At 35.3% G+C, this 27080-nt stretch overlaps 1 protein-coding gene across 3 annotated transcripts in view; it reads left to right on the forward strand.

Moving 5' to 3' along the window:
* Homer1 (homer scaffold protein 1) overlaps window positions 1-27080 on the forward strand; it is a 110510-nt gene that overhangs the window by 18440 nt on the left and 64990 nt on the right. For all 3 annotated transcript variants that reach the window (XM_076927153.1, XM_076927154.1, XM_076927155.1), the window contains exons 2-4: window positions 18627-18783; window positions 23886-24017; window positions 26809-26901. In XM_076927153.1, the coding sequence (XP_076783268.1) occupies window positions 18627-18783; window positions 23886-24017; window positions 26809-26901 (382 nt within the window). The remainder of the gene's footprint in view (window positions 1-18626; window positions 18784-23885; window positions 24018-26808; window positions 26902-27080) is intronic.

Raw genomic sequence — 27080 nt, forward strand, 5'->3', positions numbered from 1 at the left:
TACATAAAAACACAAAAGTTACACATTATTAAAATAAAACTTAAAAAATAATATTAAAATGCTAAAATGATATTTTAATACATATATTTCTTACTGACTAGGTTAAGCCTATTGATTTTTTTTATTTATTTCTTTATGGCAAAAATCAAATTCTTTTAGTTTTTGATTGTTTTCTGAAGTCACTGTGCTATATACAGCAGTATATCAGAACTTCCTGTCTATCTACAACTTAGCACTCATTGATCAATGTTGATCAATATTTCTATATGTTTGTTTTTACAGAGCCTTGTTATATAGTACAGATTGCTCTTAGACTTATAACCTGCCTGTCTCAGCCTTTTGAATGCTGTGTATGTGCCACTAAGCCTATCATCATTGCTGTTAACAGTACACATTTCTAGCACATTCCACTCTACTTCTGAGTGAACTCACACTACCTTATGTGCAGTAAGAACCTTAGTCCTTTCATCCTTTTGTAATTCAAGGAGTCTTTGCCTCGTGGATGTCAAAATCTGCTGTTACTCAAGTCTCTTATATAAAATGGCACAGTATTTGCAAGTAATTTACACATATTATCTCATATAGTTTAATTAGTTGTGTCGTATTGAGGTTACACTAGAAGTTTGCTCGTGTTTGATTTTGTTCATACTCTGAGCTCTTTTAATTATTATTTATGATAATAAAATGTAAGAACTATGGAAATAATTCTTTTACTACTATTTAAAGAGTAATAGAAAGGGGGAAAGCATTGGCATATGAAGTTTTAATAGTATATCTGTGATTGGTTAAAGTCATGATAGGTATGGTATGGTATGGTATGGTATGGTATGGTACAGTATGGTATGGGTTTGCATACTGCGGGTATGGAGAGCCTACTTCATAGTGTCATTCTTCTACCTTTGTGCTATTGTATGCTTTAACTCCTTCCCCAACAGTTCACCCACGAGGAAACTAACATTCGAACTTACACGCTTATGGGAGCCATTTTCATTCAAACCACCTTATTCTACTCCCAGGCCCCTATAGGGTTGTAGCCGTTTCATAATACAAAATGCATTAATCAAATTTCAAAAGTCCACATAATCTTTCCCAGTCTTAACACTATTTAAAAGTCCAAAGTCTCAAATGTACATGGACACCTTTATCACAGCAGAGGCAGGCAGATCTCTGAGTTTGAGGCGATCCTAGTTTACAGAGTGAGTTCCTGGACAGCCAGGGCTACACAGAGAAACCCTGTCTCAAAAAAAAAAAAAAAAAAAAAAAAAAAAAAAGAAATAATTTCAAACTCTCTTCTGAGACTTAAGACAATCTCCCAACTGTAGCCTCCTGTAAAACCCAAAAGAAAAATACATACTTCCAACCTAAGCTTTGCTTTGCTGTTGCTCTTTAGGAACAGATGACTCCTCAGCGCATTTGTTTTCACAAGTTGCAGGATTAGCTGGGTGGGTGGGGTCTTGCTTAGAGGGCACCACTCCCTTCATTCCATTTCACACCAGGCTTGTCTGTAAACTTTTCAGCTGAGACTTGGCTGCAACTTTCATTCTTTGTCTCTGCAAACAACAAGAATAAAAGCCTAACACACTTTGTTTCTATTTCTATACCTTTCAGTTAAATAGTTGATTTCTTTTTTTTTTTTTTTTGAGATTTATTTTACAGTATCTAATTTTTAAAATCTTAATCATCCTGATCACTCTTTAGCTGTGATCATGATGTACGCTATGGACAGGAGAAAAGCCCTCTCAATACCCAGAGTGAAATTTCTGTGTAGCTTTTCCCTGTGCTTAGCTCTTTCCTCTAATTCTTGGTCCTGCCACATCTCACATTTGGTTGCTTTGCCATTCCAACTTGTATTCTGTCCTAAACAATTCTGTTACATTTGTGTGCTGTGTCTGCAAACCCTCTTCAATGAGTGGAAACATTCCCTTTTCTCAGGAATCACTGTGCTATCTTGCGTATTGTCAGTGTTTGAAAACACTTCATGTGTTTTATTCAATATTGTAGATTTAGGTGGGAGAATAGATTCCATCAAGGTCTAGAAGTAGACCCTTAGGTATGTGAATAGTTTTTTTTTTTTTTTTTTTTAAAGCTGTAATTGTGATGTGTCACAAAGTGTCATGAACGTGGAAGTTTATCTGGGATCTGAAGGTGCTGCCCAGTGAGTACTCCTTACATGAAGGTGTTAGAAAAGCAATGAGAGGGAGTGTGGGGCAGGTTTTAGATGAACAGTTGTTGAAAGCATTCACAATGTAGCAAATAGAACTCAAGATTTTTGTCTTTTGAACTCTTTTTCATCATTATTCCAGGATAGTTGTTACAATTGTAAGTCTTGATTATTCAGTAGTCTTTGTATTGGACAGTTTGAAGAAATTACCTTGCCTATTTAGCTTGTCACTGTTTTGTCTAACAATATCTGGAAATAGTTGATGTTAATAAATGTGTGTGGAGGAATACATCAGATGCTTCTGTGTTTCATATATAAAGGTAGCAAAGTTCATTCACATGGGGAAGGTTGGAACTCAGTTGTGAAAGGGCCTCATTAGAGAACTTCATAATTGTCTCTGCTGGAATGTTGTTGATATAGTGCAGCAATATAACTTTAGTTAGTGTTCATGCTAAACACTTTCTTAAAAAGCTACTTAAGAATTTGATAAGATCTATATATGTATACTTATACTACCTTTACATGTATTTTGAAGACAGCTCTTACTATGGGAATATATATGCATATATATATACATATATATATATGTGTGTATATATATATATATATATATATATAGATAGATAGATGTATGTGTGTGTGTGTATATATATAATTTTTTTGAAACTCAAAATATAATACTTAGTCCAAATCCCATATCTTCTTTAGCCATTGGTTGGGTTTCATGATACATAGCATCTGACAAGCATAACATGACAAGAGGAATATGCATATTTTCATTAAAAGATAAACTTTACAGTGCTTTCTACTTTTCCCACCACTAGTTTTTCTATTTTGACTTTATTTTTTCCTGGCAAAAACACCAAGAATTTACTTTCTCAGCATTTATTGAATACCATCTCCTCCCCTATGGGCAAGGCATAGGTTTGGTGACAGCAGTAAACTCTGGTTTCTGTAATAATTCTTCCATCCAGTTATTCAGTATAGGGCTCTAGACCAGACTGTATGTGGATGTTGGTGATATAATGTGCCCAGCTAATTGCATACCCTGTTGATCCATTGGTACCTCATCTTCAAAAGGAGGATAATGGTAACTATTCACAAAGGTTAAAAATTTTAAGGCAAGTAGTATTTAGAACCAAACTCTAGAAATTGTTAATGGTGATGAGAATTTACCACATCTTGTAAGTGTAGGCTTTTGTCTTCAGGCTTCAGTGTAGCATATTTAAATGTCTTAGTTTGCAGTATCTGATGTCTGACTTCCCTCTGGCACAGATAAAGTTCCTGAACAGTTTCTTGTATGCATCTTGATTTATTCAATGAATAATGTTAAGGCCTCACTTAATTCCAACTGCAAAAGGTTAAAAACTATTAAGATTTTCCTGTAGCTATTAACCTTTTGATTCAATATCTGGTATTAAGCCATTCATTTTTTATTATATTAGGTCTTTGACCTTTATTACACAGAATTTATTTCCACAGGAAATTTTTGTTATTTTGTTTTTTAAGCCAATAACTATAAAGCAAAAGAGTTGAAAGAGTGTTGAGTTTGGGTATAGTTCAAAGTCATCTTCAGTAACCCTGAAACATAGTAGATTACTAGTTTCCATGATGGAAAGTTTATAGGCCCAGTCGTCTGCAAGTTCCCAGAGATAGCTGCTATGATGTCATGAATTAAAACACATTTTATAGCAGCGTTTTCTAACCAATAGGCTCTTCATATTCTTTCCGCTCCTCTTCTGCAATGTCCTCTGAGTCTTGGAGGAGTCAGCACTCAACAGTCACTCATTCTTGGTGCTTTGACCAGTTACCTTTTCTTCAATAACTATGTGCCCCCACCCTGCCCTGGAAAAAGAACCTATATGCTAAAGTACTTACCTTTCGGGCAAGATGCCCCCACTGATGCAATAGTAGCATGACTATTGTATGTGTGTGTTGGGGGGAGGGCGTTGGGTGGCGGGCAACTATTTTCTTTTGGGATTGAGGCCTAAAAGGAATTAATGCCTGACACTGCAAACCTGGTCAAAAATCCATGGCTAGGAGACCATAGGCCTTACAATGAAACCTACTACTGCTGTTCTACTAAACAGATGTATTATCAAACTGTCTTCTAAATATTCATGTTTATACTCACAAATTAGTGCTGCTCTTAGCCTTGGTCAGAGAAGTTTCTTTTTACATTAAAGACTTTTCTTCTCCAGCTGCCTTCATAGCACCTTTCTAAGCTTGATTTCTCTGTTTCCTGCTGCTGAAGGGTATGATATCTTCAGCCATAGGCTCATGCCATTCAATTCCTGCTGGTAGTCAGGAGCGATGTCATAGTACAGTAGCTCATATTGTTTTGGGAGGCTCTGGGTTCTTGCCTAACTACTAATAGTACTTAATTCCATACTTGGCATTGTAATTTTTGTTCAATGATATATGGTTTCTGGAAGCAGTATTATCTATCCGTTCAGGATATTTAATCCCAGAATCTTAAATTTTTTTTTGCCGGTAGTTAAAAAATATTAGATTTCCATGTGGCTTTTGAAGATATATTTTAGTTAGGTTAACCACCCCTGCACATATATGCACGTTTCACTCCTTTCTTTCTCCAGGCTCATCCCGACTTAAACCGTCCTAACTTAGTATTTCCCAATTTGCTTTTATATCACTGTTCTACTGTTCTACTGTTCAATGCCACACATATACACAAGCCATATCCCCCTTTTGGAACTTCCTTTTTTCTTTCCCCCTTTTTTTTTCCTTTTTCTTTTATTAAGTATAGGGTCTTATATGTAATCTCAGGCTGGCCTTGAATATGTAGGAGGCTGCCTTAGCCTCTTGAGTGCTGGGTTTATAAGCCTGTGCTTGCCTGCCTACCTGAGAACTAAAAGTATTTAGTAACTGCATCTTACCTATTTCTATTTTATAGGAGTAAAGAACTTAGGTTCTTGAAATTTTTGATAGTTTTACATGTTTTAATACTTTTCATAATTTTGCATCTGACAATTCAACGATGGATTAAAAACATTTGAAAAAAGGAAGTCTATACTGAACATATTTGGGCTTTCTTGTCATTTCCTAAATAAATTAGAATAACTATGAAACATTTCTATTATTCTGCATTTATATTTTGTATTATAAGCAATCTAGAGATAAAATGTGAGGGTTATGTTGGGGGTCGGGTGCAAATATTATACCATTGTATATATAGGACTTTGGAGTTTTCACCTGTGATGATTCTGGTGTCAATCTCCTGTGGATACAGAGGGACCACTTCAATAGAAAAGAGTGAATGCATTTAGGATACTGGAAATAGAATGGTGTCGTTTTATAAGAAATGTTCCAGTGTGGGTTATAAATCATGTCAACTTTGCATTCCTCACCATATTCATCCTTTATGGTGAAAAGGTCTTTAAAATTGCCACAATGTATAATTGCTGTAGTTTGTTGTGAGGCTCCTTGTTGTTAACAATACCTTTGTTGTTTAATTATTTCTCCCTCATTTAATAATTTACTTTTCTCAAGCATTCCAAAGGAACATTGGACTGAGGCTTAAGAGTTCTTGTTTGGATAATTTTTTGACAAGGTAAAATTTAACCACAGATATTACCACTTTATTTAGTCTCTAGAGTATGGCTTTTATGAATCTTAAAATAACTTTTTAAATGGTTAGATGAGATAACTTGATTTGGGTTTGGATAATATTTATTTAAATGTTCTAGAAGTCTGCCAGATGGAAAGGCTTTAGTAGAATTGATACTTCTGTGTATAAATTGGTTAAGTAAGGATCTGCATTTAGTTAAACCATCATCTTTGCTAGCTTGGAAATCCTGTGGTTTCAGATGATTGGCTTGCTTACTTTCCCCTTAAATAATTAGTTCTCTTACTAGTTGTAGGATCTCTTAGTGTGAGCTTGCAGTTTTACAGTTAAAGCCACAGAAGCAGCTGTAGAATTCTTATTAGGTAGGATAATGCTAGCTTTGTTGTACACCAAGAATATAATTCTGAGCTGACCTATTGAAAAAAGTTTTGCATCAACGAAGATTTGTGCCTGGTTTCCTTTGCAAAGAAGGAATCGTTTTATAAGTAGGAATGTCTTCAAGTCTTTTTTTTTTTTTTTTTTTTTTTTTTTTTTTTTTTTTTAATGAATCTAATATCCCTAGAGCTACAAGTACTTTTAAACTGGGACTAATTTTAAAAATTAAGACATTTCAATGTCTTTCAAGTCTAGATTCTTATTGCTCAGATTTATTGTGTGTGTGTGTGTGTGTGATCACCAAGACAGCATTCCTAGTTGTGTTTTTAAATACAGATGAATAAATTGGGTTGAAATTGTTTGCTGAAGCATTTTTTTCCTCATATAAAAAATGGAGATGAGTCAAATCATTTGTAATTAATTCCACCAATGAGAAGTCTTAAGCATTTTGGTGTGTAATCTTTTATTCGCTTATTAAGCTTTTTCCATATGCCTTATATATTGCTATTTTGCTTGAGGTACAGTAATTAAAACAAGCAAAATCCTTTTCTTTGAGAGAGACAGAGTTATGATTTTTTAATATAGGTACTAGGTACATCTTCACTTAGCGAAGAACTTGAGGAGACAAAGGAAGATGCTGGGAGGATCTGAGGGAAAGGAACACTAAATAAAATTCTTAGGTGGGTGGTGGTGGTAGTATAAAAAGGGTTGGTTGTCTGAAACATCAAGAGGGCCATTGTTATTGGAAACAAAAGCCGAGAGACAAATGAGGTTAAAGGATGTAGTTGATGAGAATGCCCCCGACCCTTATGGGCTCACGTGTTTGAATGCTTTATTACTAACTGGAATTGTTTGGGAAGGATTAGGAGGTGTGGTCTTGTTGGAGAAAATGTGTCACTTAGGGTGGGCTTTGAGGTTTCAAAAGCTGATTCCAGGTCCAGTCTTGGTTCTCTCATCTACTGCTTATGAATCAGATGTAAGTAGCTAAGGCTACTGCTCCAAGGTCACGTCTGCCTGCTTGGCTACTGGTGTGTTTCCCACCATAGTGGTTATGGACTAACCCTTTGAAACTGTAAGCCAGCCTCAATTAAATGCTTCCTTGTATAAATTACCTTGGTCATGATGTCTCTTCACAACAGTAGAACAGTGACTAAGACGAAGTGGGATCTGGAGGCACATCGAATGCGGTTCTTCCTCCTAGCAACATATGAGAATTACCTTGTAAACTTAAGCCATTTATTGATGCTGTGCTCCTGTGTAGCCACAGTTAAGAAATAGTAGCAGAAAGTCACTAGGTTGCATTAAGGAAGGAGATGTTGAAGCCAGTGAAGAGTTTGGAGGAATTTTTTTTTTTTGTCTTTGGTTTTCTTATTTTAAAAAGAGAATATATTAGAGAATTTTCTAGACATAGAAAAGTAACTTCTAACTCTCTTCTTTCACTAGTCATCTACATGTTACCATATTTGCTTACTTTGTTTTTTTCCTTCCCTGCACATCCTCCTTTTCACTAGAATATTTTAGTGTTGCTTTTTTAAAAAAACAAAACAAAACAAAACAAAAACCAACAAAAAATAAGGATCATTATGGTTTCTGAGTTGAGATAGATAAGAGACAGGCAAGGCCTAAAAAAAAAAAAAATGCACTTTTTGGTTGATGTTTCGGTCATGCAGACATATAGTGTATCCACTCACTTATGAACCACTTTCATTTATTATATTGAACAGTTTATGTCATTGACTATTCTGAAACTTCATTTTTTCATGGTTAAATACTATTCCATTCGAATGTAATTTAATCTTAAACTACAGAGCATTTTAACTCATACCCTTCTGTATTCAGCTGTGGTGATAGGCCCTGTCTTAGTTAGGGTTTCTGTTGCTGTGATAAGACACCATGGTCAAAAGCAACTTGGGGAAAAAAGAGTTTATTTACCCTTAGCGCTTATAGCCCATCATCCAGGGAAGTCAGGACCGGAACCTGGAGACAGGAAATGAAGCAGAGGCCATAGAAGACTTGCTGCTTAAAGGTTTGATCTTAATTGCTTACTCAGCAATTCAGTTCGATTGCTTATAGAACCCAGTTCCACCAGCGTCCGGTTAGGGGTGGGGACACCACTATCTGTGAACTGGGCCTTCCTACATCAGTCATCAATCAAGAGAATCTACCACGGGCTTGCTTACAGGGCTGTCTGCTGGAGACATTTTCTCAATTTATGTTTCCTTTTCTCAAATGAATCTAGCTTGTCTCAGGTTGACATAAAACTAGCCTCTACAGATCCCAATAAATAGGTCTCTGTAATTAGTCCTATAAGATAAATGGATAGAAATGCTTGGTCAGAGGGTGTATACAGAAATCTAAAGGCTTTGAAATACATTATCAAATATTTTCCAGGAAGACTCTACAGACAATCTGACTGCTTCTGAAAGTATCAGTTCCGACTCTCACTAACATTGAATTTTGTCAGATTTTTTAAAATACTGCTTCAACAGGTAAAAAAGTAATTCTTGGTTTCAATGTGCAGTTCTTTGATTTCTAATGAGATAGACTTGAGCTCTCTCTTCATTTACATAAAAAAATAATCATTTGTATCAATTGCTAGCTATGTGACTTTAAGTCATTTAGGAATTTTACTTTTATATTATAAACCTGCTTTGTAGGTTACTCATGAATATTAAAGCATTTTAAAAATTGAGAGTTTTAAACTTTTGACCATTATACATAGTTTTTTGTAGCTAAAAGTTTCATGGACCAACACATACCCCCTTAGCAAGTTTGAGTTGTTTTGAGATTTTTATATTCATACTTATTTTTGTAAGTGCTTTACTGACCATTATTGATCATAACCTGGGTGTGGCCTACTGTTTGCAAAGCACTGAACTGCTCTAAGTTATGTGCTGCTGGGTTTGTTCACCCCAGAAACTCAAAAGCCAGCTAATAAACTTTACTTCCAATAGAGCTAGATAGGAAAAAGGCCCCAAACCCATGCTGCTGTATTCCTGTAGCAATGTTAAATACATTTCAGTCTCTATGATGCTGTACCAAGTGAATCATTCACATAACTGTTGGGAGATACAGCTAACGTATTTGAGCAGAAATAACATTATATTTGCAGACTCCACAATTGAAAAACATGGATGAAAGAATTCCATTTGTGATTTTTAGTTCCTTAAAATATGACAAAAATGATAACACTTAGTTTTAATATAGCCGTTTTTAAACAAAGAAAGAGAATGAGAGCTGGGTAATACTAGGAAGTCAGAAGTTGAGGATGTGTTTCTGCCTTATGTAAAGTACCAGGTATTTACTGGTGGACTTAACAGTGAGTAAGAATGGACTTGTGGTGGGTGTTGTTTGGAAACTACTTGGTAGTTTCCCTGATTGGTAGTACAACAGTGTTTTTACTCTTGATATGTAGATTAAATACGTCATATCTGAAAAAATTTATACTGAGTAGAGTGAATATTTTAAATTTTTTTTTTTTTTTTTTTTTTGGTTTTCCAGACAGGGTGTCTCTGTAGCCCAGACTGTCCTGGAACTTGCTCTGTAGACCAGGCTGGTCTTGAACTCACAGAGATCCACCTGCCTCTGCCTCCCAGGGTTTAAAGGTGTGTGCTTCCACCACCCTTGACCATTGTAAATGACAAAGGTATGAGCTTAAGACATTCACCACTCCTAACATTCCACATTGGAAAAACTTAGAGGAGTGTTGCAAACACTCATTATATAAAAATTAATATTTTTATTATATAGAAATTTTATATTGAAGAACCAGTTTATCATTGGGAAAAGAGAAGAGTATGTATGTTGTATCTATCCTGTATTTTTTAAACAGGTACTACCCAATTAGAAAAATAGGTAACTCAGCCCTTCTATAGAGAATATTGACATTAATTATTTGTCTTTATAGTACATATAGTTAGTATTAGATATGAGCTATCCCTATGTATATGGTCTGAAGTCATTATCTAGTATAGCATTCTAGACATATGATGTGAGTTATGTGTGTCATTTTAATTTTCTTTTAAAGTTCAAAACAAACCCAATTTCAGCTTATTTTGATGTATCACATTATCCTTAAATATGTAATAATTAGTGTAGAAACAAAAAAAACCTCCACTAACTTTGAAATCTATTATGTATTTTCATTTAATGAAAATTTCTACTCTTGATATTACATTTTCATTGGAAGTACTTCATCAGAATATATGTTTCATGAAATTTTTTTCAAAGTTGTCCCATATATTTTTTCCAGTAACTGAATTTTCAGACTTTAAACTTTCTCATCTTAGTAGTACCTTCTTCACGTCCTCTGTAGTAGTGTAGGAGTGTCTACTGTGTTAGTGATCATAGTGTACTGTCATGTAAATGGCAAAATAAATTGACTACATATGAATAACTAGTCAGAGTTTGTAGTGTTAATAAAACTAGAGGAATGGTGAGGGATTTTATTGTTTGAGCAATTTACAACATTTTTGTTTCTGTGTGTATGCATAATACCTATGATCATTTTTCAAATACTAATATTTTGCCACAGCACCTTTGTATCTTTAACATCAATCTTGATTTTTTATTTATTTGTTTAGATATTTCAGAGATTGCGAATCCACCTGTATGTTTATCGCCTATATGAAGAACGGTGTAATGTAGTTGAGAATTATCTTGTTTTTTGAAGGTGCTTTTAGACCTTAAATGGCCTTTTAATGTTTAAGTCATTTTTAAAGTTTAAAGAACTGAATGTCTACTGAGAAATCTTCCTCAGATTTTTCTAGTACATACTGTATTCCTCTAAATTTAGCTTTATTTAGACAAACTTATCAAGATGGAAAAGAACATTTTAAAAGTTTAATAAAATTGTTAATACCAATTTTATACATAATTCTAAATGTTATAACTCCTGATTCATTTTAAACTCATAGTATTTTAATTGTGTTTCTAAGTAGAGAAGATTTTAAGTGGATGGAGAAGCAGAAGTGTGTATATCTTCTTGTGGCAAGGTCATGTTGTAATTTTTTATTTGTCACGGACATATTTGCAGGTTTTATAATGCACCACCTGCTGTGTGTTTGGTTCATCACTAGATGGAGTTCTTACAATAGAAATGTTTTCCTCAAAGTAGACTTTATATATATATATATATAAAGTCTACATATATATATATATATATAAAGTAGACTTTATATATATATATATAAAGTATAAAGTAGACTTTATATATATATATAAAGTAGACTTTATATATATATATATAAGTAGACTATATATATATAAGTAGACTTTATATATATATAAAGTCTACTTATATATATATATAAGTAGACTTTATTTATATATATATATATATATGAAGAATTAAACATATAACATAGTAATAAGAGTTCTTATGTGGTACTGTTCTATTGGTTTGTACAAAAAACACCAAACATTTTAGTTACAATTTTTGTTAGGTGCCTTTGGGAAGGGATGGGAAAGGAATTGAGACTTAATACGATAGAATAGTGGTTTGTATCATGAACTTAGCCAAGATAAATCTTTTAGAAATGTCAGTGTCTGTGCTCCTGCTTGCTTGCACGCAGTAGAAGGCCATGGGTGTGCGTGTGCATCAGATAGTCCTCTGTGCACTACTCCTTGGCTGCCCTGGGCTTGCCCTGGGCTTTAATCTCACCAAGTGTCATTCTGCTCTTGCCACTTCAGATAAAGTCCAAACCAGAGTTTTGTTTTGTTTTCTTGTTATTTTCTCAAATCAAGGGGAGGTATTTTTCTCAGGAGTTGGATATACCTTCTGTACTTCTGTTAAGCCATCAGGCCGGTTTAAATTTCTGCTCCTTTACTCTTCCTTTTTTCCTTTCTGTAAATAATAGGAATACTTTTGTGTCAGCTACTCCATCAAACTCTAAGGGACTAAAAATCATTCAGTGGCTCGTTGGTACTCTTTGAAAATGTTCCCTAAAACATGCTTTTCCCAAGTTACATAAATGTAACTTTTCAACAATGACATTTTAAAAGATACTGTAGGGCTAGTGAGATGACTCTGGTTAAGAGCACTGACTTCTCTTTCAGAGGTCATAAGTTCAAATCTCAGTGACCACATGGTGGCTCACAACCGTAATGAGATCTGATGCCCTCTTATGGGATGTCTGAAGACAGATACAGTGTACTTACATATAATAAATAAATAAAATTTTAAAAAAGATACTGTAAGCTGGGCAGTGGTGGCGCTCGCCTTTAATCCCAGCACTTGGGAGGCAGAGGCAGGCGGATTTCTGAGTTCGAGGCCAGCTGGTCTACAGAGTGAGTTCCAGGATAGCCAGGGCTACACAGAGAAACCCTGTCTCGAAAACCAAAAAAAAAAAAAAAAAAGATACTGTAATACTTTTGCAGGGGTAAAGAATTTCAGTAGTAGTTAGAAGAATTATAAGCAAAAGTAGTTCTCTGTTCCATGCTCCCCTTTATCCATCTGCATGGCCAGAGGCAGCTGCTTTAATTTAAGAAATAAATCTAATACTTATTTCTTTCTGAGGTCGTCCTCATATAGCTTTAAATGCTGTTGTGTTCTGGTTACTAGTTCTGGATATTAAATCTCTGATAGATCATTAACTGAGTAGACAGTGGTGGTATTCAACATTCTTCCTTCTACTTCTTCAGTTGTAGAAGTCTCCCTTACAATGGTAGGATGGCTTCTTCAGGTGTAGCAAACAGTATAGAAGACAACATTCTTTGTTATGTGTTATCTGCTGGTGAATGTCCCTGGAAGCCTCTAACAAACTTCTGAGTTATTTCATTTACCAGGATAGCTTCAGAGCTCCATTTATAGACCAAGAATGTTCTGGCAAGAATAAAGTTGTAGAGGAAGGTGGGATATCTAAGGTTAGCTAAGGAGGAGCTAGAAAGGATGATGAGTGGATAATCAGCCAACAGTGTCTCAACAGTCAGATTCCCAGTGGAAATATTACCAAGTGTAGTCCCAATAAGCAGGCCACTGTGCTTTGAAAATAAAGTAGAAAAGGAGTTATTTGAAGTTAAAATCTTCTTTATATCTTTGCTAAAGTGCCCATTAGTACTTAGATATCTGAAAAGAGACTAGAAAAACATCATTTTTCTTCAGTTGTATTTATAGGGTCTGTACTTTTGTACTTCCTTGGAACAAAGCTTTATTAGTAGTTACAATATTTGCAAAAGTATAGATTTAAATTTTAATAATCATCTTAAACAGCATTGGCACTGATTCCTTTTGAAGTCAAGGCTATTCAAACAATAAAGGTGAACTTTTTTTCCTAAATCTAAATTGTCAGTATCCCCTGGAAAGTATCATTTGTTTTGTTCAGTTTTAAAGTGCTCAGTTCTTTCTTATTGCACAGATATTAAGAGCTAGATATAATTCTTTGTCACCTCTATTGAATTTGAATAAGACTCATCTTTATAACAAGGTTTTTTATTTTCTTAACTTTCTCACCTCAGTTATCATCCACTTTCAGGTTCCCGTGTCTATATTTAAAGTTTTAGAAATCTAACACTGAATATAATACTTTAACAGACTTTTAGCTCAATATATAGAATTCTTTAAATTTTCATACCAGTTTCCTAAAATAAATTAATGAACCAAGAGAAAAACATCCCAGTAAGCTGTTCTTATATTAGTACAGTGCTCCTTATCACGTGCTGTTCTGGTTATAGATGTGAAAGAAATGACCAAGTACACTAGGCTTATCTCTAGGATTGAGTGTGTGTGTGTGTGTGTGTGTATGTGTGTGTATGCGCACTCGCGTGTGCTTTTCTAAACTTGTCTAAAACATTTCTTAGTGAATGTGTTTGCTGTTTGAGATTTATGTTAAATTCCTTAGAATGGTTACTTTGAGTGTTCTTAACACATATGTGCTAAATAAATAATACTGCAGTCATTATTTAACAAACCCTTAATTATGTATTACCTATATATACATATTTTCCAGTGACCATTACTACACATATATAATTAGTAACATCAGTACTGAGGTTGAATATCAAGCTTAATTTTCAGTAAGGTAATAAATACCTCAGAATTTGTGGTTTAATTTTTATAGTATGAATAGAAATACAAGCCTAGCATGAGGAAGAGATTAGAGATAAAATAATTGTCTATATACTGGATTATTTAGTTACATGAATTTCTTTATTGCAAAACTTGTTAGGGTCTTTGCTATTCAAACACATTTTCATACTTTGAATTGGAAGTAAAATAAACATTTTAAAGTGGAACTTTTGCTTTTTCAGATAGTTGCATAGAACATAGAAAAGCACTATTTGATTCAGTTAGTATTTTTGTGAATTATTGTGAAGCAAGTAAAATGATCAACTTTTACTAATAATTACTGTCTAGTTTATTAGAGAAAGTATTGTGTCTATCACCGGGATGCTTGACGGTTTGGAATGCATTTAAGTCTTTCTAAAGATGAGACATCATAATTTGAGACATATATCCTTTCTACTGCTTCTTCCACAGCGTTTCTCTGAAGAAACTTATTAACATGCAGAGTATTTTAAACTGCTTTGGTTATAAGATCTGATGATTTTCCCAAGCTCTGCCTTCACACGGTCTCCTCATCTAAGTTCTAAACATGTTGGATTTTTGACTGGACAGGTCAACTCACCAAATCTTAGGCCTCTGAATTTGGTCAAGAGTGTGTGTTCTACTTCTCGTCTTTCATTCCAATCTCAAATCCTTTTTTTCCTTTGCTATGCTGGCTAACAGCACTGTTGTCTCTGTATTTGCCCAAAATAGAAATCCAGGAAACTCGGGTTCCTCCTTCACAATTCACATCACACCGTTGACATTTTGGGCTAGATAAGTCTTTGCTGTCCTATGCATTGTAGGTGTTTAATAACATCCTGTCTGTTACTCACTACATAGCAACAGCAGGCTCTCCCCTGACCTTGCTCCCCACAGTTTTAAGACCTGAACCTAGAGTGTTAGGTGTATTGTGCAGATAGGCAAGTGTAATGCTGCCAACTTTATCTTTTTAAACTGCACAATTATTTCTTGTCTGATTTCAGTTGCTTCCAATGGAGACCCTCAAGAAGGCTTTTCTGTTTCTTCATTCCTATATCTTACTAAAATTCTTGTTTTATTTAAATTCAAGAAATATGTATATGCTTGTTTTGCCCACATGTATGTGTATGCAAAATGTGTTTGTGTGTGCCATAGGGGACCAGAGGAGGGTGTCAAGATCCCCTGAACCTTGAATTACAGGTGGTTATGATCTGCTGTGTGAGTGCTGGGAATTGAACCTTGTCTTCTGGAAGAACAGCCAGTGCTTTTAACTACTAAGTAATCTTTCTAGCCCTTTTACTAAAGGTCTTGCTGAACACACCGTGTATTATGCTCCCTTCCCACTGTGCCCTGATTTGTATTAAACTTTCCCCAAGCATTCATTTCTCCACAAGAGGCCTTATTTTATTAGCATGTTTTATCCCATCACCAAGCCAAAGTGTTCAAGGACAGAGATCCTGAGCTACATCCCCAGCCTCTCTCTCAGTTGTTTGCATGTAGTAGGTGGTTTTGAATCTTTTGCTCCTATGCTTGTATCAGATGTTGTAGTGGTCTCATTAGTTCTAGGAATTCTCTTCTTTGTATTAGTGACAATCATTTCCCCAGCCTTTGTCATCTAGACTTTGTTAGGTTGATTCTTGACCACAGACATCTTAAATTCAACTTTAATTAAGGAGCCATTTATTCAGAACATTGAACAAAGCAGTATATGTCCTTAGTTGATATTCAGATGTCATTTGTTTATGAGATAGCCAGTTAGCAGATGTTACTGAAGAATTTATTGTAAATTGAGGAAGTTAATGTATAGAGAGTCTTTACTCAATTTAAGTAATTGTATTTGAACTATATTGGCTGAATTATAAATTGTATCTCTGACAGTTGTAAGCAACCAAAGATTCAGTTATATTGGACATCTCCCTTTATATGCCTTCATAACATTGTGTGTGACTCAGTTTCCCTGTGAGTCGGAGTTGGCTATAATCTGATCAGCTATACTTTAACCTGTAACTCTAATTAAAAGAAAAAGAAGATAGGGATTCCAGAGGTTGTGAAGTGAATGATTAAAGGTGGAGAAAGGAGGAATGAGCAAGCCCTCACCATGCAGAATTCTTGATACATTCACTGCCTTACCACACCAACATGTCTCTGTGAAAGGACTCCATCTAAGAGCAGTTATGCTTCCTTTTAAGGGTCTAGCACAAATATATTAGTCTTTAAAAAACAAAAAGAAAAAGAAAAAAAAAGCTTTAATAAAGTGGGGGCCAGGTTTTATTTCCAGATTAAAAAAATAAAATAAAAAACTGGGAAAGCAGCAGATGACCTGTAGGGACTGTACCTTTCATGCCAGTGCCCTATGTGCTAATGTGTGTAGCAGGCAATATGGTGTCCCGCCCGTGGGGCTTTTACTCTGAAGAGCCTTTTACCTCAAAACCCATCTGCTGTCACCATTTTATTTGCTGCTTTGTTTTGCTTTTCTTTTCCCTATACTCTGTTTTCCCTGAAATTTTACTCTTTTGAATGTACTTTAAATTATTTAGAATAAAATTTGATTTATTTAGCTTTAAACATTAAATATTCCTAGTTAAAAGCTTAACATTTTGAGCCAAGAATGGTGGTTTACCCACTGTAATCTAGCACTTAGAAAGCTAGGGCAGGATGGTCTTGAGTTCAAAACTAGCCTGGGTTATAATAGCAAGACCTCTTCTTAGCCCCCTCTCTCACAATACGTTAAGTTAAAATTTTTAGGATCTTGAGCTCCTTCAGAAAAGAAAGGTATGCAGTGAAGTGAAAGAGATGAGATTTGTTTGAACTAAAGAAAAACAAATAGCAAACATGACCTGGTAAGTGTGGTTTTTAAAGCCTGTTTACTCAGAACTTGGAAGTCTGGACTATAGTGCTCCTGTTACTTGCAGGTTGTCTTGTGCCTACCTTTCCACCTTGTAATATTATTTTGAGTTTTGATTAGTTTTTGTTTTTCTACTTGTAACTCTGTTGTTTAGATTCTACATGATTTAAGAAAGTGCTGTCTATTATTTTGAGTAGGTCCTCCATATCCTTTTCAGGAAAGGATGGTATATTGAATGGAACCTTTCAGTTATTACAGAATGATGTAGTGATAAGTGTGTAAAATATTAAAATGTTACAGCAGGACTTCTTTATTTTTATAGTCTATTCTATAGTATATTCTGCTAGTCATAACACTCAGGATCTATAAAGGTTCTAGGAATAATTAATTAGCAAACAGTGTACTTTTGCTCCTAGGGAATATTATACCATGTTCCTATAAGCCTCTCATCACATTTTTATAAACCAGCCAGTACATAACATTGTTCCATGTGCATTTCTCCCATGTCACTTAATCTGTCTATCTAATTTATTTATAGACATGGTCTCTTTATGTTTGCAGCTCAGTTCAGACTTGAACTTTAAGATCCCTGTCTCTGCTTCCTAAATACTGGGAGCACAACACCCAGTTGATGTGTGCTTTCCTTTATTATTATTGCTGTTTTAACATGTGACCAATTATAATATGACTTATGCCTGAGTCAAGCTTATCTAATGCAGTTTTCTTCATAAGGCACATTAACTTTCCACCCATGAGTATATAACACTTAGAAACACTTCAATGTTATGCTGAGGGGCCATTTTAAGTAGTGAACGCATTTATAATAACACAGAAGTGTAAAAACCGTGGTGCTAAACAGACCACTAAAAAGACAGCTGCTTGTATAGTCTAAGTGCGGAAACAGGATGAGAGTATTGTCTTGTTCATCCTCAGGTGGAAAAGTATATGCTAGGTGAGTCACATTTCCCACAGATCTGTGTATATGGCAAAAACTTAGCAAAAAATAAAAATCACAAGTACTTACTTGACTATTAATTTGGTTCTTTACTGCTTTGGTAAAATAATAACCAAAAACAAATTGAGGGAGGAAGTGGTTTATTTGGCTTAGAGCTTACAGTTCATTATGAGGAAAGCCTGGGCAGGAGCTGTAGCAGAACTTACAGATGACCATTGCTTACTGGCTTGCGTAGCTTGCTTTCTGATACAACCCAGAACCACTTGTTCGAAGGTGGCATGTCCATCATTGGGCTGGATGCCTCCCACCCCCATGAATCATTGATCAGAAAATATTCCTCAGAGACCGCATCCAGAGGCCAATTTTATGCATGTAATTCCTGAATTGAGGTTTCCTCTTCAGGTGACTCTAGTGTTGTCAAGTTGGCAAAAGCCTGCAGAGTTACTGATGACTTTAGTGGGTAGCTGAATTCATGTGTACAGAATCTCTGAGTAGCAAGAATTGAGTGTAATTGTTTTAACGAAGTTTATATTTAGACTACTTACACTTCATACAAGAAAGATTCTTTTATTTATGGATATATGTAAGTTTCTCGTTAATGCAGTCACTTTTACAGTTTGTATGTCCTCTTATCTAATGAAGTAAAACTGTTTTTAGTTATCATTTTCTTTCTTCCCTCAGGGAACAACCTATCTTCAGCACTCGAGCTCATGTCTTCCAGATTGATCCGAACACAAAGAAGAACTGGGTACCCACCAGCAAGCATGCAGTTACTGTATCTTACTTTTATGACAGCACAAGAAATGTGTATAGGATAATCAGTTTAGATGGCTCAAAGGTAAGCTGCATTTACTTCAAATCTTATTGCTTTATATAACATAGAACTTCAGTTTCATTCATATTTTTATTTTCATTAAAATATTTCTTCTAGACTTTTTGAAGCTTAACTTTAGGAAATAAAAAGTGAGTATTCTTAGAGTAATAGCATTTTCCCCTCAAGTTATTTGTAGAAACTAACTTCCTTATTATATTGAGGAGACATATTCTTCAACTTTATGATGGGTTAGTTTATTTAATAAATATTCCTTGTATTTCTGTTTTAACATTGATGTTAAATGATAAGAATATTTCTGATAGTCACCATTTTATTATTAGAACAATACCAGCTATTAGAAAGGCATTTATTAAGCTTACAGTTTGAAGGCTAACAATACAAAGGGAATAGCCCTAGCTTCCTGATGCTTCCCTTGGTTGCAGCACTGTATGATACTTTAATGATGACCAATGTATGGGTTAGCAAGTAATTACATTTCGAATTGGTGGAGCTGAATGTGGTCAGGCCTGCTCTCTTTGTGACAGTCCATTCAGTAGAATTGAAGGAGTTCTTAAGATTCACCCTCTTAGAGCACATTCCCAGTGGCCTGATTACCTACCTCTACACACCTTTGAATTGTCTATAATGCCTCCTTCCAATCACAGGATCCAGGGGCATGGGACTGAGGATCTGGGTTTGGATCCCAACACACACACAGAATCTCTAGCTCCAGGATCTGACACCCCTTTCTGGTGCCCTTTGTAGGCACCAGGCACACATGTGGCAAAATACTCATAAACATGAAGTAAATAAATCCAAAACAACAGCAGAGATCCTTTAGGAGAACACAGTTAATGATAACTAACCATAACAACTTCTGTATACTAGTCGGTAGTTCTTAAATTATGAAGCCTACCAACTAAAGTTACCAACTAAAGTAACACAAGTGTAAGACAGAAATCTTAAAAGTTTTGCTTTTAGGAGAGGCATCAAGTACAGTCGGCTCCATCCTCAACTCTTCAATTACTGTTATAGTTTTCATGGGAATGCTTTCGAGGTCATCCTTACTCTCACATTTGTGTAAGTAGTTGTAAGGATTAAGTAAGTTAGTATCAGCAGAACACACTTCATGCTTGGTGGACAGTATGCTGTTCAGAAGGGAGAAAATCTGTTTTATTACCAGTGAACTTTGTGTAACTAACTTACATTCCGAACATCAGATTCTGAGGTTTCCTTTCTTGAGTCTTTCTTGGAGCTGTGAGGCCTTTCTGACCTCTGTGAGTTCAGTGCAGACGTTAGGAACAGTAGAACCAAACACCTCATTAGAATTCGTGCTGCTTCCAGTTTGCTAGCCATGTGACCTTGCACAAGATAGTTAACTTCTGTGCATCTGTTTTTCACATGGAAAAAGGATTGTTATCCAGATAATTAGTCTTTCTTTTCACTTTTCTGTGAATGACTGAAAAGACTTAAGATTATGATAGTTAATTTCTGTAAAGTGTTATTTAATGAAGAGTAACTGCTCATATGTTTGGTTTAGTGAAATACAGCAGGTATTAAATATTATCTTAGGCTTTAGACCAATAATTTATTTTCCCTCCTTTAACTTACCGTTTTTGTAATCTATTGTATTCAAAGTACAAATGTAATGTGCTCTTCTTAGATGGTATTTAAAAGGTGGAAGTACAGGTCAACTGAAGCAGTCTGTGTTTAGGAAGAGAATTTTCATTGAATTAAATGCATTTCAGTTTTTTCAAGTCTTCTTTACTGTTTCACATCCATTTCTTTGTTTTTTCATTGTGTTAGAAAGTCCAGAGAACCCAAAGAAGACAATGTTCATTTATTCTTTGTATGTGTGTGGGGGGTTTATGCACATACGTGCACACGTTTGAACACGTGAAGCTGTTAGCTGTTGAGTTTTCTGTCTTTTTTCCTCTCTTCTGTGACAGGTTCTCACTACTTAGCTCCGTTTGGCACTAAAGTTTTTCTTTTAAAAAAGATCTTAGTTATGTCCTAGGCAAAAAAATCTAAGAAATAAAAATTTCAAGAGTAAGATTATTTAACTTTTTATTCAGTGATTCAATGATTAATAATACAGAAACGAGGAAAGGTTCAGAGTTTAGATTAGAATGAATCACTTTAACAAATGACAAAGAAGTTATTTTGAAATGGTTGAGATGAGCACCAGTGTCCACCAGCACACTGATGAGTCCTTCTTGTTGCTTATTGAATGTATTATCACCAGCCATTGAGAGTTAGTGGGGTCTGATGCCAGAACTTCCTTTTCACCTTATTTAACACTTGGGTCCCTCCTCAAATGTTTCTTGGAGAACACTGAAGGGCCACAAAATGCATCCTGGTCTTTATTTGCTTGCTCTGTCACATCCTTTTTGCATCCTGGTCTTTATTTGCTTGCTCTGTCACGTCCTTTTAGGGACTTCACAACTATTAGCATGCTCTGACTTTCCTCTGTTAGCTGTTACTGTACTTTGTCCCAACCAGCTCTGTGACCACATTGCTTCTCTTACTATTGTGTCTCAGGTTTCCAGAATTGTGCTTGGTAGCCAGTAGGCACTCAGAGAACATCAGAGACATCCTGATCCTTTGTTGTCTGTGTATAATCTTTTTTCTAGTTAAGTCTTTTTAAACTTTTTTAAAGATTATTTTATATACATATGAATGTTTGCCTGCATGTATGCATGTTTGCCATGTGCATGCTTGGTGCTTGAGAAGGATAAAGGAGAGCATCAGATCCCTTGTAACTGGAATTACAGACGGTTATAAGCTACCATGTGAGTGCTAGGAATTAAACCCAGGTCCTCTGCAAGAGAAACAGATGCTTTAAACCCACATCTCCAGCCTCTAGTCTTATTTGATGACCTTTCCACAAATCAAAATCTTTGTAAGCTATGCTTTACAGACCAAATAGTGTGCTGGTAGAAGCTGCTTTGAACCAAATGTTGAGGAAGATTTATAAATACGTTAAGTTTTGTACAAAGATAAAAGCTCTTGTATAGCAATAGATAACACATCCATTTCCTGTGAGGAAGGAGAGAGCCAGTTTCTGTTGTACTGTTGGGCCCCATTTTGGCCCTGGCTTGGGCCTTGAAAACAAACCTGAGCCTGGCTCCAGTTTTGAGACCTGTGTTAGTCACTTCCATACTGGGATGACTCAACAGGACCTGTTTAGCCCTGCCCCTGCTCAGCTATTGCTGATGTAGAGCTTTGCCATTGGCCCTGTCAGTCACCCCATACCCTCCATTACCCTTCCTCTTCCCCAAGTCATCTCACCCCTCCAAAACCCCTCCTTCCTACACTCCAAGTTTATATAAACAAGAGGTTGTTACACTAAAGTTGAGTTCCTGCTCAACAAGACTCCCGGGTGTGTTTCTTTGGGCCGCAGACACTCACCATCCCAGTCAGCCCCCGAGAGAGACCTGGCTGGACCAGGACCTCTCTCTCCTCTCGCCTGGACCTGCTGGCTGCAAGAAGCCGACATTGTACCATCTTTTGTTTAGTAGGACATATGTCCTATGTCCTTGTTGAAAGTTCATCAATACCTGATAGCTCATAAATATTTTATATTTGTGGTGTTTTTCACTTGATAAACAATTTTTTTTCATAAAATGCTGATTTTTCATAAAATGCTAGATGACAAGTTCTGAATTTGACAACGTGTATATCTTGGATACTGGTGGAATTGCATTTCTTAATTTTAGGCGGCACTAGACAACCCAACTAAAAATTATCTTTTTTTCCAGCACTGGCAGAGATCATGAGTTAATAATATGTTATAATACCTGAAATATGTTATGATCTCCAGACTTAATCTTTAATCATGAACATGAAATGCTACTTTTTCCAAGAAATGATATAAAATAGAAATGCTATTGCTACCAATCTGTTATTTTATGAGAAAGGAAATGAAAATATTTCTTAGAAGGTTTTCCTATAGTAGAAAAAAAAAACCTGCTAAATGATTGTCTCTTTTTCTGTATGAAAATGTATTTTATGTAAATCATATTTTAAAAAAGATTCATTATACATCTTAAAAACATCAAAATCACTTTTATTCATTCATATATTATGTTACTTTATTTTTGATTTAGTTTTTATTTTATGTATGTAGGTGTTTTACCTGTCTGCATGCCAATATGTCACATTCATACCAATTGCTTGGAGAGCCCAATAGAAGATGCTAGACCCCCTGGAACTGGAATTACACATGGTTGTGATCTGCTATGTAGGCGCTACATATTGAACCCAAGACTTCTGGAAGAGTAGCCAGTTCTCTTAACCACGGAGATATTTCTCCAGCCCCTTATACATTTATTTTTGAAAGATTCTGTTAAGACTAAAGCCTATTTGTTTCTAGAGAACAGCATCCAAAATTAATAAATAGTGATCCTGAACATTCAAAAGGAAGAAGCTGACCACATTAAAAAACTATTTGAAGACTCACTTGCCTAGTATATGCAGGGTCCTGAGTTTAATGACCCAAAAAGGGGCAAAAACCAAGATAAAAGAAACTGCCAACATTTGTCTGTTACCAGTTTGTTTTAAAAAAAAAAAAAAAAAGATGGTTTTACAAGGTGCATCTTTGTGACCTTTGGTTTCTAGCTTAGTCAGTAAATTGCTTATATGTGCATATGCATATATTGCTTATATGAGGATCTGAGTTCTTTCTCCACCACACATGTGCTGGACTAGGTAGCATATTAGTAATCTTAGCACTGGGGAGGTGAGGACAGGTAGATTCCACGCCTTGCTATCCAGCCAACTTAACCTATCAGCAAGCCCCAGGTCCTAGCGAGAGACCCTTTCTCAAAAACCAACCTCCACAGGCTAGACAACCTGCTCAACTGCTTATCTGAGGTGTCTGACCTCCACAAGCACATGCATGTATGAACACACACACACACTCACACCTTTGGAATTTTTTGGATCATTGAACGTGTTTCTATAGTTCTACTAGTCACATATTTCTACACTGCCACCACTCATTGTCTTTATTTAACTTTGTAAGTTGTAAGGGATCCTCTTTTTATGTAGCTGAAATGGTCTTGTACTTAAATGCCTATTTGCTTCATTTTTGGCTGACTACTTCTGTTTGTTTTATTTTTCAGGCAATAATAAATAGCACCATCACTCCAAACATGACATTTACTAAAACATCTCAAAAGTTTGGCCAGTGGGCTGACAGCCGGGCAAACACTGTTTATGGACTGGGATTCTCCTCTGAGCATCATCTTTCCAAAGTAAGTTATTTCAGTACATCTTCATGGAAATCTTCATCTCTAATTTGTGTGTCCTAAATATAAATAGGAAGTGGAAAGTATAAAATATAGGAGAAATTTGTTTAATATTCTGAGAAGTAGTCACTTTAAAATAAGAATATTAATATTAATACATTAAATGTTATATAAATATAAACAATACTAAACTTAATATCTATTGTTTATAATTCTTCATGAAGACTTATTGTGCACATTAACACAGTCACTACTGGTTGAAAAGGGCTTCTTGTATTGAATTATCTGTGTGGAGGAAGTAAAAGGTAAGGCCTCTGTTCAGAAGGAGTTTTGTTCAAAAAATAGTACCCTTCAGTTGGCGATGGTCTACAAGATAAGTAACCATCAAACTTTCAAATTTTTTATTAGAATTTAAACTTGACATAATAGAGATTTCAGGTAGATTTTGTTGTTGTTGTTGTTTGTTTGTTTCTTACTGTGACAGTGATTTGCCTGGATGTAGAGTCTCAGAAATGTCTGCAGTACAGAGTGAGATGCAGTCAGATCTAGAGGAATTTCTTGAGTAATGCTGGTCAAATGAATTACGATGGCCAGAAAGTCATAAAGTGTAGATCCTCACCAGGCTAAATACTAGAAATAAAACAGTTATCCTGGCTGTAATAAAGCCATCTCATGCTTAAATCAGGAGCACCTTGAGTGCTTGTGGATATTACATGGAAAGGGTAGAAAGAGAGGAAAAAGTACACAGAAAAGAGAAACAATCACCAGGTGCTAGATGACTAAGATGACTGTATTCACTTTGTTCACTAGATTTTAAACATAAGATATAAACTTCTGTGTTAGCTATTTTGTTAAAGGATCTACCCTCACTTCCAATGCTTACATCAGGTTTGATATAAACAGTATCCAATGATTAAATTATTCCAGCACAAGGTAACAGACTCTTAGAGACACAGTTCATGTTTACATCAAACTGTAAGCTTTTTTATTTTAGAAATTTGTTCAGATCCTTTAAAATAAATCATTTTAAATGGCTTCGACTTTTGTGAATATTGGCTTGATTTATAATTAGTTTAGTAGTTGAAATAATCTGTTTTCATCTGTTTTAGTTGTAAACATTTATTTACATGGATTTTTCAATATAAATTAAAGTTTAAAAATCAAAATTTGAAGCTACTTTAAATATTGTCTTTGTAATTGTTAAACCATTCTCTGTAAGATGCTTATAGTGTGTTACATGATTTGACTGCGCTTAGCAAGTCTTACTTTTTGAGTATGTTTTTGGGCTGTGGTATAGGTATGTTAGATGAAAATCCCTCAGTATAGCAGTGCAGTTGAATATTACCCTTCCGGAAATGAGCTCTTTGAGAAGTTACATGTTTATTCTAATATATTAGGCACTACTCACTGTATAGAACTTACTGTGGGTTGTCTGCTAACGGAAATTATAAGTAGTTTCTACTACATGGATTTCATGACTTATACAACAAAGAGCCCAAGTATGAGTTGGTTTCTGAAACAGTCTTTTATGAAATGCTTCTTAGTTAGGCTTAAGTAATTTTTGAAAATCAATTAGATCCTTCATTATATGTTTCCAAGTTGCTGGGTAGCTAGCAAATGTAGTTAAGGGTTAGTGAGTTAAGACCTGTCAATCATACAGTCTCATCTTGCCTCCTGTTACTTGGTGTGTGTGTGTGTGTGTGTGTGTGTGTGTGTGTGCACGCTCGCGTGCTCCTGGAAATAATTTTTATTTTTTTTCTTCTTCAAGGTAGAATACACTTTTAGCCAATTATTACTAGTTGTGACCCCTAGCATTTTTAGTTTTGATTGAATGTTGAGTAATAATGTGATATAGTTTACATTATTATTGCTAACTGCAGGTGCTTCAAGTTACGTGGAAAATTTGGGTTTTGGGTTTATTTTGTAGCCCACCTAACTACCTCTGAATATAATGATACAATAGCTTCCATACCCAAACATAAATAGGTCCTGTATGTGACAGTGGTGTTCCTATGGGTTTCTTTTTGTTGTTGTTGGTGGTGGTGGTGTTTTTGAGACAGGGTTTCTCTGTGTAGCCCTGGCTGTCCTGGAACTCACTCTGTAGACCAGGCTGGCCTTGAACTCAGAAATCCGCCTGCCTCTGCCTCTCTAGTACTGGCATCAAAGGCATGTACCACCACTGTCCAGCTTCTATGGGTTTCTGAGAATTAGCATTTCATGTATAACTTTTTTTTTATCTCAATGTTTTATGTTATTCTTTTTCCTTTTTAAACTGTGTGTTACTGTTTTCTGTTACTGAATTGGCTGTTTAAAAATCTTTGCTAATTTTTTTTAGTTGTTGCTGATAATACTAAATATAATGATATGTAATATAACTTTGACAATGTGAGCATTTACATTTTATTAATAGTTAAGAACTTTTTCTTACTATTTTGATATATAAGTAGATAATTGAGTATATTTTCTTAGTAATTAAGAAAAAGCATAGCATATGCCTGTCTAGTGATTCTACCACTCATGTGAGTCTTAATAAATTGCGTCTTAATAACAAAAGAAGGACATGGATAAGCCAGCTTGCCAAATTCTAACTTCTTTATGTGGTGATGTTTTGAATAAGATTTATCACAGTGCTTATATACAATTTTTGGATTTCTGGCTTCTTTTCCCATCTTTTCATACTACAAGCTTTATTTATTGGGAGGCTGTGCTGTTTATGTCAGTTCAAAAAAATGAAGGGAAATATGGCGTCTGTGGCATACTGCTACTTGGTTAATGTATATAGTCTATGTGTGTTCAGTTTGCAGAAAAGTTTCAGGAATTTAAAGAAGCTGCTCGGCTTGCAAAGGAGAAGTCGCAGGAGAAGATGGAACTGACCAGTACCCCTTCACAGGTGGGTGTCATGCTCTGCTTTTATGTGTGAGCCTAGATCATTTCAGACTGTCCCCTTTGTGCCAGAGTGAAATTTGGAAGCATAATGTCAAATTAAGTTACCAAAGTAGATACAGAAATACACTGCTTAATTAATCTCTACTGACAGAGAATATGTCAGTGGTTACAAGAATATTTTTT

The sequence above is a fragment of the Arvicanthis niloticus genome, chromosome 29 (genome assembly GCF_011762505.2).
Source record: "Arvicanthis niloticus isolate mArvNil1 chromosome 29, mArvNil1.pat.X, whole genome shotgun sequence".
Taxonomy (NCBI): Eukaryota; Metazoa; Chordata; class Mammalia; order Rodentia; family Muridae; genus Arvicanthis; species Arvicanthis niloticus.